Source organism: Lepidochelys kempii, chromosome 1 (genome assembly GCF_965140285.1).
Source record: "Lepidochelys kempii isolate rLepKem1 chromosome 1, rLepKem1.hap1, whole genome shotgun sequence".
In the NCBI taxonomy this organism is placed as follows: Eukaryota; Metazoa; Chordata; order Testudines; family Cheloniidae; genus Lepidochelys; species Lepidochelys kempii.
In genome coordinates this window covers 21,185,780-21,204,535 of record NC_136380.1, presented here as the reverse complement: position 1 = coordinate 21,204,535, position 18,756 = coordinate 21,185,780, and the positions used below count along the sequence as shown (strand labels likewise).

General features: G+C 43.3%; 1 protein-coding gene across 6 annotated transcripts in view; it reads left to right on the top strand.

Moving 5' to 3' along the window:
- Nucleotides 1–446: 446 nt before the first annotated feature.
- The window catches only part of CCDC90B (coiled-coil domain containing 90B), a 28,862-nt gene continuing 10,552 nt past the window's right edge, over nucleotides 447–18,756 (top strand). The window contains exons 1-9 of one of the 6 annotated variants that reach the window (XM_073335963.2): nucleotides 656–740; nucleotides 1,805–1,886; nucleotides 5,567–5,686; nucleotides 8,264–8,370; nucleotides 10,889–10,990; nucleotides 15,845–15,886; nucleotides 15,969–16,040; nucleotides 16,126–16,179; nucleotides 17,902–18,016. In XM_073335963.2, coding sequence (XP_073192064.1) covers nucleotides 1,865–1,886; nucleotides 5,567–5,686; nucleotides 8,264–8,370; nucleotides 10,889–10,990; nucleotides 15,845–15,886; nucleotides 15,969–16,040; nucleotides 16,126–16,179; nucleotides 17,902–18,016 — 634 coding nt within the window. In that variant the 5' untranslated portion in view covers nucleotides 656–740; nucleotides 1,805–1,864. Of the gene's footprint in view, nucleotides 741–1,804; nucleotides 1,887–5,566; nucleotides 5,687–8,263; nucleotides 8,371–10,888; nucleotides 10,991–15,844; nucleotides 15,887–15,968; nucleotides 16,041–16,125; nucleotides 16,180–17,901; nucleotides 18,017–18,756 lie in introns of all 6 variants that reach the window. The other 5 variants (XM_073335953.2, XM_073336000.2, XR_012157916.2 and 2 more) reach the window with 5 other exon arrangements.

Here is an 18,756-nt window from a genome sequence, read left to right as displayed (position 1 = left end):
TACATCACAGCAGTTTGTAAATAAGAGATGAGCCTCTCATGTGATCTGTAGGAAGACCTCTAGGAGACCACAGGAAATTTGATTCCCTCTCTGCAAAGCCATCCCCATATAAGTATCCAGGTAGGTACCAAGTACTGAGCTCTGTTTGACTCCATTTAAAATTCTTATCTGCTCCAGAACTAGGTGTCTGGGAAACCATGTAAGGATTCACAATGGAGGTAGCCCCATAACTGAACAATTAAATGTGTGCAAGTGGCTGTGCATCTACCGGTGCATGAGTGCATCTGTGTGGGTATTGCCCCTTTGCACAAGTGTATGCATGTGTGGGTGTGCATGAGTGAAAGTGTGCTCGTGCGGCTGTGTGCACGCGAGGGGGTGTGCATACTGGTGGAGGCGTGCGGGGACGTGTGCGTGCGAGGGAGTGAGTGTGCAGACGTGCGGGTGTGTGCACGCGAGGGGGGGGATTACGAGTGGAAGTCTGTGCCCGGGTGACCGCACCAGGGCGCCGCGCCCAGGCCGCAGGCGGCGTCTCCGAGGTGCCGGGCGGCCCCGCCAGACTACAATTCCCAGAGCGCCCTGGGGCGCCCGCCGGGGGGGCGGGGCGCTGTCCGTGGCTCTGCGGCTCGCGGGCCCCGCGCGGCGGAGGAGGCGGATGAGGGGCGGCGGCGGCGGCGGGCTGGGCCGGAGGCTCCTGGCCACGGGGGGCGGCTGGGGCGCCGCGCTGCCGGTCCCCAGGAGAGGTGAGAGGCGCCCCCGCGGGGGGGGGATGAGTTTCCCCGGTGGGCACTGGCCGGTGTGAGCCCCCCCCCCCGCCCCACTCTGGCCGGTGTGAGCCCCCCCCGCCCCCGGTCAGTACCCAGCGGGGAGAGCTCGTAGCCCCCTTCCCCCCCCCCCCGGGTGCCACAGGCATGAGTGCGGGTCGCCCTGTCAGCAAGTGCGGGGGCCTGGCCTCATTGTGTATCTCCGTGCCGAGGGGCTCCCCCATCACGGACCAGGGCCCCAGCAGGGTGCTAGGCGCTGTACAAAAGAACAAAATCGCAGCCCCCGCCCCAGAGAGCTTGCAGTCCAAGCCTAAGGCAAGAGACAATGGGCGAGTATGGTGGGGGAGGCCTTGTCTACACGGCCACTTTACAGCGCTGAAACATTCTCGCTCAGGGGTGTGAAAACACACACACACACACACACCCCCGAGCGATGTGGGTTTCAGCGCTATAAAATGGCCGTGTAGACCGTGCACCGGGGTAGCTATTCCTCTCCTAGGGGTGGTTTTTTTGCAGCCAGGTGAAAGCATTGCCGTGGCAGCGCTTTAAGGTTGGTAGTGAAGACATACTCTGAAATAATACTGGGCATGATTGGCAGCAGTCCCTGCTCACTCTGTGTCAAACTGCAGTCTAGGTGTTTTGTGTTGGTTTTTTGGTGGCATCACAGCAAAGAAGGGATTTGAAGGAGGACAGTGAGGTGGATTTGCAGATTTTTATGGGAATTTCCTTGTAGGCATGAGGAGCAGTGAGAGTGAAAGCAGGAAAGTGCTCATTTGAAAATATAAGTGGTTGACTGAGAAGACTGGGCTTACTGGCAGAGCAGAGGTGGGAGTCGAGCTCAGTAGTGTATGAGAATCGATAAGTAGCATGTGGGGTGATGTGCAAGCACGTTGGAGGACAGGGTTAGAATTCAGAATTATTTTGACAAACTGGGAAATTGGTCTGAATTCCACAAGATGAAATTCCATAAAGATAAGTGCAAAGTACTACACTTAAGAAGGACAAATCAGCTACAAAACGGATTATAACTGTCTAATTGGTAGTACCGCTAAAAAGGATCTGTGAGTTGTAGTGAAAAATCACAAACTGAATGTGCACCAGCAATGTCATGCAGCTGCAAAAAAGGTCAGTATTCTGGGCCATATTAACTGGAATGTTGTTTGTAAGACTCTTGCTATTTGGCACTGGTAAGGTCCCAGCTGGAGTACTCTGTCCAGTTTTGGATGCCACACTTTAAGAAAGATTTCAAATATGTTAACAGATTTCAAATATGTTAGAGACTGTTATAAAGAGGATGATGATCAATTATTTTGTATACCCATACAGGCAGGACAAGAAGTAATGGGCTTGATCTGCAGCAAGAGAGATTCAGGTTAGATGTTAGGAAAAAAAACTTTTCAACTATGAGGATAATTAAGCTCTGGAATAGGCTCCTAAGGGAGGCTCTAGAATTCCCATGAAAGGCCTTTAAAGTGAAAGTAAATTGCTTACATTTGAAATGTTAGAGAAGGGGGAGCCAGTGGAGGGAGGCAAAGAGAGGGGTGAAGTACTCAGTGTGATGAGCTAGGAAGATGATCTTTATAGGAACATTTTGAATGGCTATAAGCAGGGCAAGAATGTCAAGGCCAGCAAAGAGGATGTGAAATGAGAGCCTGGACGAGCTTTTTAGCTGTGTGGGTGGATAGGAAAGGCTGTATCTTGGAGCTGTTGTGCAGAAAGAATTAGCAAGATTTCGGTGGAGCCAGGACCTAAAGAGTGGGGGCTTGTGCAGGGGTCCTGTGGAAAAAATAGTATACCATCACATAAATAAAGACTATCAGAATGCACACAGGCAACCTTAATTCTGACATTTCCTAACTTTTGAGTGCTTGACTTTGCAACCTTAACATTCTCTTAATGGTTTGGAGTTTTTTTGCATGTAATATAATATGTTCAGTCCTGGTCAAGAAAAAAAGCACTGCAAGACCAGAGGGGACTGACTGAGTGAGGTAGGTCTGTATAATTAATAGGCTGACCCCAAGTCCTGTGATGCCCGCAACTGGGGCTGATCCCGAGCCCCATGCTGCCTGGGGCTGACCCCGAGCCCTGTGCCACCCCCTGACCTTGGGGGCTGACCCCCACCCCCGAGTGCCTCACTGCCCACAGTGGGGTCTCCCCCTCCCAACCCCATGCCGCCTAGGGCTGACCCCCACCCCCAGACCTGTGCTGCCCAAAACTGGGGCTGATCCTCCCTCTCCCCCGACCTGAGCTCTGTGCTTACCCCTGCTGAGGCTGATCTCCCTTCCCCCCAGCTCCCTGCCTCCCCGGCTGAGGCTGATTTCCCCCAACCCTGGGCTGCCCAGGGGTCAGCTCTGAAGCCAACACTGTCCGCCAGCAGCAAATTTCTCCACTTTCCTGCTGGCGGGCAGTGCTGCCTTCAGAGCTGCTCCCTGGGCAGCAGCTGCCACTATGCTCTGCCTTGCAGCTGGGACAAATGCCCAGTTTTGGTGAAGAAGTAGGGACGGCCGGGACAGAGCTGAAAAAGGAGACTGTCCTGGCCAAAATAGGATATATCGGCTCCCTAGCCAGCCCAGGCCCTGTTGTTCCTGGTTGGCCCCTTGGTCCCAGAGGACCAACCCCCCTGCATCGTGCCCCATTGCCCCTAGCTGGCCGCTCTCTCTGGGGTACCCCATAGAAAACATGGGCCTGGTGGGCTCAGCCTCCCTGCACTAGCCTCTCCTCTCTGGCAGTATGGTAAGTCCCTGAGGTAAAATCCACCCTCCCTTGCGAACAAGGGCTCACTCAGCTGAAGGGAACCCACCTAGCTCAGTAAAAGGAGGCGAGCCTGGCGAGCCCAGTACCAGAAACCACCCATCCAGAAGCAGCAGTAAGATACCTTCCTCACCCTTCTCCTGCACAAGTTACTGCTTGCTCCTCCCCATTGTTGCCCCCTGTCCTCCAGGCCCTCCTCCTGCACAAGTCATCGCTTACTTCCCCCCTCCTCTGTCCGCCCCGAACACTGAATGCTTGTCTGAGTGATGGGCAGAACAAGAAGTAGGCCTGAGTGGACTTGTAGGCTCTAAAGTTTTTACATTGTTTTATTGTTAAGTACAGTTATTCTTTTTTACGTAGTTCTACATTTATAAGTCAACTTTTATGATAAAGAGATTGCACTACAGTACTTCAATGAGGTGAATTGAAGGTTTTTTTACCGTGCAAATGTTTGTAATAAAAAATAAAGTGAGCACTGTACACTTTATATTCTGTGTTGTAATTCAAATCAATATATTTGAAAATGTAGAAGACTTCCAAATATTTAAATAAATGGTATTCTATTATTGTTTAACAGCACGATTGGTCGTGATTAATTTTTTTAATTGCTTGACAGCACTAGTTAGAAGTGAATACTTTATAGCATTGGACAGCTGGGAATTATTAAACTTAAATATTGTATATTGCCACATAAGCAATTTACATGCATTTCTTAAATAGAACTGTACCTTTTCTCTATCCCAATCATCTTAAATTTAATATAGGCTTTGTATAGATTAGGAAGTGAGGTCAGGATTAATTAACCACAACTAGTTCCCTAGTGTAGATGCAGATTAACATTGACTTTGATTTAGCTGGAGGAGGTTGGCCCTATGTGTTAACAAATGCTGATCTGACCTCTATTTCTTTTCCTAATCAAAGCCATGACAAGACTAGGACAACAGTTTAGTGAAGGGAGAGAGTTAGTGGTAGGAAGGAAGGATTTGTACAAGAAATGGGTTTTCAGCAGGGATTTAGATGTGAAAGACAGGTTTTGCTGGATAGCAATTAGGAGACTATTTGAAACAGGTTGGAGAAGGAGATGCACAGAGGAGTGAAAGCTTCTAGGAAATTGGAGATGCAGGCATGGGTAAATCACAAGAACTGTTAAAACTTCAAATCACAGTTCTTTATATCCTCTGGGATGTCATCTTTCATGCAGTAAAATCAATTATCTCTAACTCAACAAATCTGTGATATGTTAGGTGTTAAAATCATGTGTCAAAGTCTGTTGCCTAATTGGTTAGTTGGTAAACCAGTAAATTCTTCCCAAGCACTGGCACTGCATAATTATTGGTGATTTATTTACATAGCACTACTGTTTTGTGTGTCACTAGCAGATGCAGTCCCTTTGCTGATAGGGTGCTGGGGAAGAAGTTGATGTGAAGAATGCAGCTGGTGGGTGTGTAGTTTTCTGACAGGGCCAGCTGAATGATGCTAATTGTGCAACCCATTTCTTGTTGGCTACATTAGAACAGTTACACTTTTAAAAGTAGAAACATAATTTAAATGCCTTCCTTTAATAGTTAATACATTACCGATAATCATCAAAAAGAACAGGAGTACTTGTGGCACCTTAGAGACTAACCAATTTATTTGAGCATAAGCTTTCGTGAGCTACAGCTCACTTCATCGGATAATCATCAAATTATTCAATCACAGTGTTTTGATCTTTGGTATACCCGGAGGCTTGGATACCTGAATTTGGGATTGTTGTTTGGGGTCCTAGTGGTGGAGCAAACCTTTGTAAAGACAATGAGGACAATTATGAGATTTAGAACATTTAGGGGAAGGAGAAAATGCTGGCTAGACTGACTACTTCCCTCTGCTTTATAATCAAGCCATTGAAGGAGGACCAACACTCTTTGTTGTACACATATTCGTGCACTGGGGTCCTCCTTTCCACTATGAAAGATTATGCAGCAAAAACTCTTTAATGTTATTGCATTCCATGATAAAATTAACAAGGAAGTGAATGAGTAAACAACTTCTTAATGGCTTCTTGCCATTTTCAGGTTTTGCTGCCACAGCCCCTGTGAAGTCGTATGACATGAGAAGAGTTGAAATAACCCCACTGGAACAGAGAAAGCTAACCTTTGATACCCATGCATTGGTACGAGAGCTGGAAGTGCATGGTGAGCAATACCTATTAAGTAACTCAAGTGAAATCAAACTGCTACTTTCCCAAAAGTATTAAGGGGTTCCTATTTCTCATGCATGTCTGTTACTAGCTGCTACAGTGTAAATGGAAGCGTTGCATGTAGATTGTTGTCTATACAGCCATAAAAATAAACTGAGTAAGGTAACATTTACTTACCTTGTAGGTTTGTGGAAGCTTATATGTAGTGCCTTCCGTCAGAGAAACTTAATGCACTCTGTAAGTGTAAAGTATCACTAAAATATAAAGAATAACTGTGATGGTCGTATTAAAATCACCTTTTAAAATATACATTCCTTCTTCCAGTTCCTAATAAGCCCTTAATTTATTGAAATTGAAATTTTAAAAAAATCTAATTGGCTTTTCCCCCACTTGCTTTTTGTGTACATTTTTTTCATTTCACTCAGCTTGGACAATGTAGAAACACTGTATAAAAAAAAACAAACCATATCCAGTTCTCATACGCTAATATGATAGTGCAGTGTTGGGGATTCAAACACTTCAGAGGAATGCTTAAATCCAGGTTGTATTGGAATTTTTTAAAAAGAAAATGTCATAGAAACACTTTGATTTTACGTTTTGTTAAATTTTGCATACGTCAGGTTAGGCCCCAAATTTAGGTTATGTAAAAACAATGTTTCTTTAAAAGGTTTGATTTAAAATGACAGAGGTGGGAGACTAAATATATTGTAGCATTCTATCCTTCACTTGCCTTTTTATACATTAGTATCATATCTCATATAGCCCTCCACTGGGCTCAAAAGTGATTCATCTTGCATATCACCTGTGCTGCATTGCTTGGGTGCAGTCTAAGATTTACCTGAACACTTAACTTTACATTTTCTTTCTCAAGTTCGTTTGTCCCATCTTTGATATGGTCTTGCCTTAGATAAAAAAAACTCAGATATTACAGTGATCAAGCTCTAAACATAGAGGTTATAGGCATTAGAGGAGGGAAGAGACCTATTGAGTCCAATCTCCTTCCAGTGTAAAATATTTACAGTACAAATAGATATTATGACATTCTCCGAACTTCCATGCAGCTTGGGTGTGGATTGGGCTGGTAATTAGAAAAATGAGCTAGTTTTTTTTAAAAAATAATTGAGACTCCAGGGAAGCTAAAGCTTTAGAATCAGACCAAACTACACATAAAGTGTTAGCACTGGTAAGTAAAAGTCCTAACGGCCAAATTTTGGCCTGGTGTAAACAGGTGCAGTGCTCTTGAAGTCAACAATGTTTCACATGCTTATGCCCAGTCTGAATTTGCCTCAAAGGATGTGGAGCAATTTCAGTCTATGTAGGATTCCCTTATTAATTTCATTCTTTTTTTTTCCCCTAGGATGCACACTCTGTAGCAAAGGATAAACCTGGTTTATTAAATAGTATTTGTGAGTGTCATAAATATACAGGGAAGGGTAACCACTTTTCTGTATACAGTGCTATACAATCCCTCCTGGCCAGAGGCAAAACCCTCTCACCTGTAAAGGGTTAAGAAGCTAAAATAACCTCGCTGGCACCTGACCCAAAATGACCAATGAGGGGACAAGATACTTTCAAATCTGGAGGGGGGGAACAAAGGGTTTGTCTGTCTGTGTGATGCTTTTGCTGGGAACAGATCAGGAATGCAGCCTTACAACTGCTGTTAAGTTCGTAAGTAATCTAGCTAGAAATGCATTCATTTCCTTTTGTTTAATGGCTGGTAAAATAAGCTGTGCTGGATGGAATGTATATTCCTATTTTTATGTCTTTTTGTAACTTAAGGTTTTGCCTAGAGGGATTCTCTATGTTTTGAATCCGATTACCCTGTAAGGTATTTACCATCCTGATTTTACAGAGGTGATTCTTTTACCTTTTCTTTAATTAAAATTCTTCTTTTAAGAACCTGATTGATTTTTCATTGTTCTTAAGATCCAAGGGTTTGGTCTGTGTTCACCTGTACAAATTGGTGAGGATTCTTATCAAGCCTTCCCCAGGAAAGGGAGTGTAGGGCTTGGAGGGGATATTTTGGGGGAAGACGTCTCCAAGTGGGCTCTTTCCCTGTTCTTTGTTTAAAACGTTTGGTGGTGGTAGCATATGGTTCACGGACAAGGCAAAGTTTGTACCTTGGGGAAGTTTTTAACCTAAAGTGGTAAGAATAAGCTTAGGGGGTCTTTCATGTAGGTCCCACATCTGTACCCTAGAGTTCAGAGTGGGGAAGGAACCTTGACAGTGAGAAAATACTGTACATTAGGAAAAACTAAATAGCCCGTGGCAGTTGAACAGGTTGCAGATTATGCTCCTGTTGCATGCGGCACCTGCAGAAGGTCATTGGTTTTTGTAATTCAAAATATAATGGATGCACTTCAGATTCAAAGCTGAAAAAGTTCAGAATTTTGAAAAGTTGGTGATCTTAAAAGTTTTGGTAGCTTGGTGGTTAAATCCATGTCACTGGCAGTGTGACTTGTAACTTACCTTTGCACTTGCATACTGAACTTTATGCTTGTGTAACTTTTGCTTGCCTCTCCGTACAATTTTTGATTTCATCTTAACCTGTCATCCTTCAACTGTCTTCCAGGTTTTGGTAAAGAACAAGCAGAGACCATTGTATCAGCATTAACAACTTTGTCAAATCTCAGCCTAGACACAGTCTACAAGGATATGGTGACCCAAGCTCAGCAGGTGGTAAATCAGTGATTTATTGTTTCCTTGTCATTTTATATGTCCATGAAGCATCATATACACAAATGGTGCTTTATAACATATAGTAGTTTATATTTTTATCTTTTAAAATATAAGAGAACTAGTATAGTGGATACTTTACTGAGGCAAATTGTCCTAAAATCCTAGCTGAGTTTAAATTAGAGAGGAATAAGTGATATCTTGCATTTACTATAACACCTTTCATCCCATAGAAACCAAAAGTTCTTTCCAAAAGTAAGAATGATCTACAAATGCTATGCAGGGATTGCTTCATCTGCTACTGAAAGGCAGCCTGTGGGGTGAGATAGCAACTGTTTAACAACGCACAGCAACACTGCACAACAGTTTAGGACAGGAAGTGAATTTCAAGGAAGATTATTCTGATTGTTAATCATGAAATGGATGCTTTAGGTAGAGGAAAGTAGCCTGTGTCTTTTATTTAACAATAGCATAGGTATACGGTATTGGCCTTGGTTGGTTTTTTGTTGATAAATTAAAAACCACCAAAACTGGTTCATGATGATCTTGACTCTTTCTGCATATTTGGCTCATGGAACTGGTCCTGTTATACAGTTCAAACATACACTGATGCTTCATGCAAAGAATCCTATTGATTGTCTTATTTAACTTGTAGGTTCAAGCTAGTTCTTGTAAAATTATGTGATTGTAGTAAGCCAGTAAAATAATTTGGTATGTCTGGGTGTACGGGGGAGGATAATTAATTTCATCATCACAAATGTGTGAAATTAAAAGGATCTAAGAATTTTACTCTTTGCGAAGTAGACAACTGGACCAGTGTAACTAGACTCCGATACAAAATAATAGTTTAAATAATTAATCAAGAAGACACTAGACTGAGAATTATATACCACTTACGTTCAGTGAGAATATGCAATTAAGCACAAATAGCACAAATTACTTCTCCATTATTAAGCCATGGAGTTGTATAGCCAACCGATTTTTTTCCCTTAGTTATTTTTTTAATTTTTGAGAACTTTTACCATGAATAACTGAATTATGGGAGTAGAGGAGAACCCAAGAACTTGTTTTTTTCCTGTTTTTTTTTTTTTTATCTTTTCCTTTAATATGGAAACCCTACTGGCTTTGAGACCCTGCTGTGTCTAAAGAAGTATAAATGTACATTGCCTAGATCCCAAAGGTAGCTTCCTTTTAATAACGTGGGGTAGCTTAGTGAATGTTATATTCAGACTCAGAAATTTTTTAATTCGGTGTGTGGAGATAATAGATCCAAACATAAGCACAGCCAACGTACTGTAAGGAATTGTAGGAAATTAATACAATGTGTGTTCAACAAAGTAGGGATCAGACCCGATGGAGGTTGTTCATACCTCTGAAATGTTCGGCACTCTGAACAAAACATTACGGCTATTCTTTCACATGTTTACAACTGAACATTGACTTAATACAGCTTTGAAATTTACTATGCAGAAGAAAAATTTTGCTTTCCCTTAATTTTTTTTAGTAGTTTACATTTAACACAGTACTGTATTTGCGTTTTTTGGGGTTTTTTTGGTGGGGTCTCTGCTGATGCCTAATTGCGTACTTCCAGTTCCAAATGAGGTGTGTGGTTGACTGGTCAGTTTGTAACTCTGGTGTTCGTAACTCTGAGGTTCTTCTGTAATTTTGAATTGGAACTGAGGAGTACTAACTCTCTTGAATCCTGAATTGGGGCTGGGCATTTTCCTTCTCACTAAGCCCAATAGCCTCAAAAGCAGGCTCCCACGTAATTCCATGTCACTAATATTTAAAGGAACAGTACAATGAAACTGTCTAGGACCTGTAAGTACTACAAGATCCTGAGGTCAGGTAGGTTTTTTTGTTCATTTCAAATCCAAGGGTTCGTATTATTTTTTAAAATTCTAAGTTGAAGTGAATTTAGAGCTTGTGCAAGTGGCAGCTTGACAGTGCTGGAAACTGAACTCTGTCCACACAATAGGTAAGTCAGTGAGATTTCCTACAACGCCTTGCCAATGTGCCTCATCACATTGGGGTGAGAGAGTAGTTTGGTATCCATAACCATTCAGTCCTTGGCCTCTCCACCAACCCTTATAGCAAGGAGGACTCATTAGTGCTAAATATGATTATGTCCACTAGGAACTGGACTGAGACCGTTAGCTTATTTCATATGGGCATCAAAAGTAAGTGGTGACTGAAGGTTCAACCAGGGAATTCTGATCTATTTTATTGACCAACTTTGTGGGCCAAATACCTGTGGCTTTTCTACCTTAGTTTTAGAATTGTTTTATAAAACAGCAAAAGTAAAGGTTCTGAATCCCTCGAACAAACTCCAGCTTTTCATTGTCTGTTACTATGTGACGTTTTTTTTTATGCCTGACAGTCACCAGTTAATGATTTCATGCACAACAAGACTTTGCTTTCTGTGACCTAAGCAAGTCTCTTTCTTCCTGTTGCAATGCAATGCTTGAAAAGGTCTTAGCATTTCTTAGCAGTTCTGAGTGATTACTATATTATTTCCTAGGAAATAACTCTGCAGCAGATAATGGCGCATTTAGACTCTATTCGGAAAGATATGGTCATCCTAGAGAAAAGTGAATTTGCAAACCTGAGAGCAGAGAATGAGGTACTACTGAATCTTTCTAACTGAACAGATAAATTGCAAAATATGTTGAAGTATTCTTTTTGGAACCAACTGTTTAGATACAAGCAATCACTGATACTTTCACCAGTGCTGAAAGCTTAGTTTTCTTGTTCTTTAAAAATTAACAATCTGTCTGTGACTCTTTCTGCCTTGTAAGTGGCATGTTTGGTGTTCATATAAACATAAATTTGGGATACAGATTCATACAATTTCCCCAGAAGAAAAAAACCCATATTTAAATCCTTGAATGGTCTAATGTACTTTTAAGGCCTATTACCATTATTTAATGCTGGAAAAGTGTATAGTTCTTTGAGACACAGAATTCAACAAAACTTTATGACATAGGGTATGTCTACACCATGAAATTAGGTCGATTTTATAGAAGTCGCTTTTTAGAAATCAGTTTTAGACAGTCGATTGTGTATGTCCCCACTAAGCGCATTAAGTCGGCGGAGTGTGTCCTCAATACCGTGGCTAGCATCAACTTACAGAGCGGTGCACTGTGGGTAGCTGTCTCAGAGTTCCCGCAGTCTCCGCTGCCCATTGGAATTCTGGGTTAAGCTCCCAATGCCTGATGTGGCAAAAATATTATCACAGGTGGTTTTGGGTACATGTCATCAGTCGCCCCTCCCTCTGTGAAAGCAACGGCAGACAATTGTTTCACGCCTTTTTTCCTGGGATACCCGTGCAGATGCCATACCACGGCAAGCATGGAGCCCGCTCAGCTCACCACTGCTGTTATGAGCATTGTAAACACCTCGCGCATTATTCTGGAATATGTGCAGAACCGGGCTAAGAGACGCCAGCATGAGGACGATTGTGAAGAGGACATGGACACAGATGTTCCTGAAAGCATGGGCTGTGGCAGTTGGGACATCATGGTGGCAGTGGGGCTGGTTGATACAGTGGAATGCCAATTCTGGGCCCAGCAAACAAGCACAGACTGGTGGGACCGCATAGTGTTGCAAGTAGAATGATTCACAGTGGCTGCGAAACTTTCGCATGCGTATAGCCACTTTCCTTGAACTTTGAGTTGCTTTCCCCTGCCCTAAAGCGCCGGAATACCAAGATGAGAGCTGCCCTGACAGTTGAGAAGCGAGTGACCATAGCCCTGTGGAAGCCTGCAATGCCAGATTGCTACCAGTCAGTCGGGAATCAATTTGGAGTGGGCAAGTCTACTGTGGGGACTGCTGTGATCCAAGTAGCCAATGCAATCACTGATGTTCTGCTATCAAGGGTAGTGACTCTGGGAAACGTGCAGGTCATACTGGATGGCTTTGCTGCAATGGGGTTCCCTAACTGTGGTGTGGCAATAGACGGAACGCATATCCCTATTTTGGCACCGGACCACCTTGCCAACCAGTACGTAAACAGCAAGGGGTACTTCTCAAGGTGCTGCAAGCACTGGTGGATCACAAGGGACGTTTCACTGGCATCAACGTGGGATGGCCGGGAAAGGTGCATGACGCTCGCATCTTTAGGAACTCCAGGCTGTTTGAGCAGTTGCAAGAAGGGACTTACTTCCCAGACCAGAAAATTACCGTTGGGGATGTTGAAATGCCAATAGTTATCCTTGGGGACCCAGCCTACCCCTTGCTCCCATGGCTCATGAAGCCATACACAGGCAGCCGGGACAGTAGTAAGGAGCAGTTCAACTATAGGCTGAGCAAGTGCAGAATGGTGGTAGAATGTGCCTTTGGACGTTTAAAAGCTCACTGGTGCTGTTTGCTGACTAGGTTAGACCTCAGCGCAACCAACATTCCCATTGTTATTGCTGCTTGCTGTGTGCTCCATAATATCAGAGAGTAAGGGGGAGATGTTTATGGCGGGATGGGAGGTTGAGGCAAATTGCCAGGTGGCTGATTTTGAGCAGAGAAGAATTTGAGCATTTTGAGAAGAGCACAGCAGGGCGCGCTGCACATCAGAGAGGCTTTGAAAACCAGTTTCATTGCTGGCCAGGCTACGGTGTGACAGTTGTGTGTGTTTCTCCTTGATGCAAACCCGCCCCCTTTGTTGATTTTAATTCCCAGTAAGCCAACCACCCTCCCCCCCTTCAATCACAGCTGGCAAAGGAAATAAAGTAACTGTTGTTTTGAAACCATGTATTCTTTCTTTATTAATAAAAAAAAAAAAGTGAGATAACTGACAAGGTAGCCCGGGTGGGGTGGGGTGAGGAAGGAGGGAAGGATAAGGCCACATTGCTTATTGTAGCCATGCTACAAATCAAAACTGTTTGAATGACAGCCTTCTGTTGCTTGGGCCATCCTCTGGAGTGGAGTGGCTAGGTGCCCGGAGCCTCCCTCCCTGCGTTCTTGGGTGTCTGGGTGAGGAGGATATGGAACTTGGGGAGGAGGGCAGGCAGTTATACAATGGATGCAGCGGGGGTCTGTGCTCCTGTTGGCTTTCCTGCAGTTCCAACAGACGCTTCATCAAATTCGTTTGCTCCCCCATTAGCCTCAGCATTGCCTCCTGCCTCTGCTCTTCGCGCTCACTTAATGCTTTCCTGGCCTCTGCCACTGAATGTCTCCATGCATTAAGCTGTGCCGTATCAGTGCGGGAGGACTGCACAAGCTCGGAAAACATGTCATTGCGAGTGCATTTTTTTCGCCTTCTGATCTGCGATAACCTCAGGGATGGAGATGATAGCGGGAGCATAGGAACATTTGCACCTGGGGGGAGATAAAAAGGGAGAGTAAAATTTAAGATGATACATTTCTGAGAACAAAAGGGAGACTCTTTCACAGTGGATCAAGTAATTCACAGCAGACAGCACATGTGCTTTAGGTACGAGGTCGCATTTTGCCTTTTATATTGAGTGCCTGCTGGTGTGGTTACACATCACACACGGCTGGGCAACAGAATTCGGTTTCCAGGCAGCCATGGCAAGCCTTTTGGTATGCGGGGTTGGCTTCTTACGCCTTCATAACATATGGGAATGGTTTCAAACTGCAGCGCCATCCTTTCCCATAGCAAGCAATGCAGTTGGGTTTCACATTTAAAAGGAGGGGCTGCAGTTTTCGGGTGGATGTGCAGCACACACCTCTCCCCACCCCACCGCATAGCTATTCTCTGGGATGATCCCTTTAGCCAAGCGCAAACAACCCAGCATGAACGGGGGTCCTTTTACTGTTCCCTTACAAAAATTCCCCTATTTCAATCAGGTGACCATGAATGACATCACTCTCCTGAGGCTAACACAGAAAGATAAAGACAGAATGTTGCTTGAATGCGACCAAAACCCAGGACCATTTGCTGCCATGCTTTGTGCTGCAATGATTCCAAACTATTTGCTACTGGCTTGGCGTGGTAAAGTGTCCTACAGTGGAGGACGAAATAAGGCAGCCCTCCCCAGAAACCTTCTGCAAAGGCTTTCAGAGTTCCTCCAGGAGAGCTTCATGGAGATGTCCCTTGAGAATTCCTGCTCCATCCCCAGACACGTTAACAGACTTTTCCAGTAGCTGTACTGGCTGTGAATGCATCCCAATTCTTCAGGGCAAATCAAACATTAAACACTATTGCTTTTAAACCCTGTGCTGTAGTTACAAATGTGCACTCACCAGAGCTTCCTCCTCCGGCTTCAGGATCGGGGATCCTGCCTTGGGAGGGTAATGGCTCCAGGGCGATGAAAAGCTCCTTGCTGCCAGGGAGAACGGATTCACCGCTTGCCTGCTGCGCATTCTCCTCCTCCTCTTCCTCATCCACAAAATCCTCCTCCCTGTTGCGTGAGACTCTTCCCCCCCCCCCTTGCAGGTGTCCACAGACAGTTGTGGGGTAGTGGTAGGGTCCCCCCTAGAATGCCATGCAGCTGATCATAAAAGCGGCATGTATGGGCCTCTGCCCCAGAGCAACCGTTTGCCTCCTTTGTCTTTTGGGAGGCTTGCCTGAGCTCCTTAACTTTCACATGGTACTGCTGCGTGTCCCTGTTGTAGCCTCTCTCCACCATGCCCTCTGCAATTTTGGCATATATATTAGCATTTCTTCTTTTTGATCGGAGTTCGGTCTGCACAGATTCTTCTTCCCCATACAGCAGTCAGATCCAGTGTCTCCCTTTCGGTCCATGCTGGAGCTCGTTTGCAATTCTGGGGGAACTGCATGGTCATCTGTGCGGCTGAGCTTGCCACATTGACCAAACAGGAAATGAAATTCAAAATTTCCCAGGGCTTTTCCTGTGTACTTTGCTAGTGCATCGGAGTTCAAAGTGCTGTCCAGAGCAGTCACATTGGAGCACTCTGGGATAGCTCCCAGAGGCCAATACCATCAAATTGCATCTGCACTACCCCAAATTCGACCCAGCAAGGTCGATTTTAGCACTACTCCTCTTGCTGGGGAGGAGTACAGAAGTCAATTTTAAGAGCCCTTTAGGTCGATGGAATGGGGTTGGTTGTGTAGATGCATTCATTTTTAAATCGACCTAACCTCATAGTGTAGACCAGGGTTTAGATATTTTTACTTCACTTTCCTTTTCCTGAGAGTATTTTGTATATTCATGGATGTGTTTCCACTATTCTTAGGATATATGAGCCAACATTCAGAATGACAAGATGCTTAGGTGCACTATCCATAGACATTGATCCACCCACTTGGTTTTAACCAAATTTTAAATAGCTCTAGATACCAGACGTAATTGATATTAGAAGTTTGACTACTATTAACATGTCTAATCTGGGACAGACAGGTCCATCCACGAAAAGATTTATTCCTGAAATACCATAATTTTCAGTGATCCACTTCAGTCAGTGTAACAAATATGTGATGGCAATGGTCTGACTATCCAGCTAAAATGGTTAGTCACTTACGACTTCTGTAAAATGGTCTTTTTTTTTCCTTTGTACCTAGAAAATGAAAATTGAGTTGGATCAAGTTAAACAGCAGCTAATGGTAGGTAAACAGCAAGTACCTATAGAGTCTAATATTCAGGAAAGTGTGTAATTAGTTTATTTTATCTTTGTTTCTTTTGAAGAATGAAACTAGTAAAATCAGAGCTGATAATAAGCTGGACATAAATCTGGAAAGGAGCAGAGTGACAGATATGGTAAGCTGTTTTTAAAAGATGTCTCTATCAATTGTTTGCCATATTCCATTACTGAGATTGTAATTTCTCCCTTCTTAATCTGTAGTTCACAGATCAGGAAAAGAATCTGATGGAAGCAACTACAGAGTTTCATAAAAAAGTGAGTTAGCACTGTTCTGTAATAATAATTGACAATTTTATATTATGGACTCAGTCCTGCCTTCATGGACCCAAAATTCTGACTGGAGTTAGCAGGATTTTGAGTGTACAAGAAATGGAAGATACCACATGACTTAAACCTGTGTTTCTTAAGCACGCATTAAAATACTCATATACACATGTACAAGTATGAATATCACGAACTGGATCATGTTCTAATGCATCTAATCTGCTTCCTTTGAAATAACTGTTTGCATAAAACTTTAAAACATTATGCATGACTTTTTAATGCTGGTGGTTGTGCTCTTGTATTTTAGCTGTATTCTGTATTAACATTTCTAGCACAAATAACTCTATACAGTTTATATTTATTTTAATGAAGACTTGTACTCTCAAAGAACATCAGGAACCTAGGTCCTTTACGCTTGGTCAGAATTTTCAAACCTGCTCTCTATGATGTTCTGTCCGTGGCGTCCCTCCTTCTCACTCTTCATGCTTCAGTCACTCACACGGTTGCACCTCCCATCGCTACACCGGTGGCTCACGGGTCTGCCTCTCCACTCCTGACCTGTCTCCCTTCACCCAATCCTTCATCTTTAGCCTGTTTTTATAGTTGTTTCCCAGGTGTCTGATCATCAAACTTCACACAGCCAAAACTGCTCCTGACCTTTCCTCTCAAACCCTCCCCATTCTCTAAGTTCTCTATAACTGCTGACAACACTAGCCTTCTCCATATCACTCAGGTCTTTGACTCCTCACTCTTTTGCCTTGCACATCAGTACTATCTAACTTCCCACTTCTTCCATAATATTTCTAATGGAATTTGTGGGTACTTGGCACTTCAGAGAAAATAAGGCCACTTTAATTAGGTGCTTAAACATGGTCAGCATTGCAGTTAAACTGATACAGAACTTACTGTACCATGTTTCCATGGTAAAATATATGGAAATTAATTAATTTAACTCTCTAGACAAAATAATTGGCTGTTATTTCCCTTCCTGCCATGTTGTATATGTTTTGTAGCCAGTAACTGCTCTTGGAAGGTCTTAAATATGCTGTTTGAGTGATGAAACAGGTCTCTCTCCTTAATGAAGGTTAGAAGAGGTGTAATGTGCTAAATCAAGGTCACTGCTAGGTAGACAGTATAACATAAAATATAAACCCTCAAGCTTCTGGACATAGCCAATTGCAAACTGACTGGGGTTAGAAAGAAATTTCCCCTTTTGGACAGATTATTTCTTAACTGTCAGCTGTAGAGTTTCTTGTACCTTTCTCTGAAGAATCTGTTACTGGCCATTGTCGGGGCAGGACGCAGACAAAATGGAACATGGGTCTGAATTCATAAGGCAGTTCATGGAAGGGGAGGGGAATATTTTTTTAAAAGTTAATCAAAATATACATCCATGTTGAATGCTCCCCATAGACAGATTAGTTGGGGCATTTGACACACATCATGTTGAACTCAATTTTAGCTTTTTCTTTGCTATTCCCCTTTGAAAACCACTCTTCAGTTGCATTACATACTGCTCTGCTCATCTTGTAAGCTCACTTATAGGCTACACATCTTAATTCAACAAGGGTTTTGAGATTTTTCATTTTAATAGATGTTTTCTCTTTACGTAGAATAGCTGACAGCATTGCCGTCTGTTTTGTTTTGTTTTTTTAAGTTGAGGGAGCAGGAGATGAGACCCATACATATGCCATGTCTTGTAATGTATTTCAGGATTCAAATACCAACAGTGCTATTGCAGAAATCAGTAATAAAATTGATACACAAATAGCCTCCTTAAAAACTCTCATGGAATCAAATAAACTGGAGACAATACGTTATTTGGCAGGTATGTTGGTGGGGAGGGGCATTAATACTGTAGTGTGTTTCAGAAATGTAAAATTTGATTCAAAGTGCAGATTTTAGGAAGCTCAGTTCTTGGAAAGCTCCTTTGGTAGCCTGGTCATAGTTCCTGAGTTCTTTCACATTAAAACATGAGCAGCAAACAAAATGAGCATGTGTATATACATAATTATGAAAATAAGACCGTAGATGTATCTCGCAAGAGGACAAATTAAAGATATGGTCTCTAGGCCGAAAAGTTTAGTCTCAAGTTGGGTGTGGCAAGGGATCAAGTAAATGATGGGAAATATTGAAGCAAAAGGAGGTCAAGAGGTCATTTGTTCTGCTAGTGAACATCTCTTGTTTAGCTTTTATCATAATTTATAAAAGGATTATTTGACATAAGACCATGGGTAGGCAGAAAACTTGAGAGGGACTTCGGTGGGATCACGATTGGGCCCAAAATTGGGATAGAAGGACATGAGTACAGGATATAAAAACTGCTTCCCATGACATTCATCCTTGCTGCAGTCAGCAAGCCCCTGCTGCAGAGATGCCCCAGTGAAAACCATCCTGGGCCCCCTCAGCCACCAAAGAATTGTTCTGGGGCTTAAAGCTAGTCTATAGGGAGTGAAGTGGTATATTCACATATCAATATGGTCTGATGTGGTGGTAGTTTGAGTTGGCTTGCTCAAAAAAGTCTTAAAAGCTTATGACTTCTGTTGCATGCACTTACTGATCTGTAGG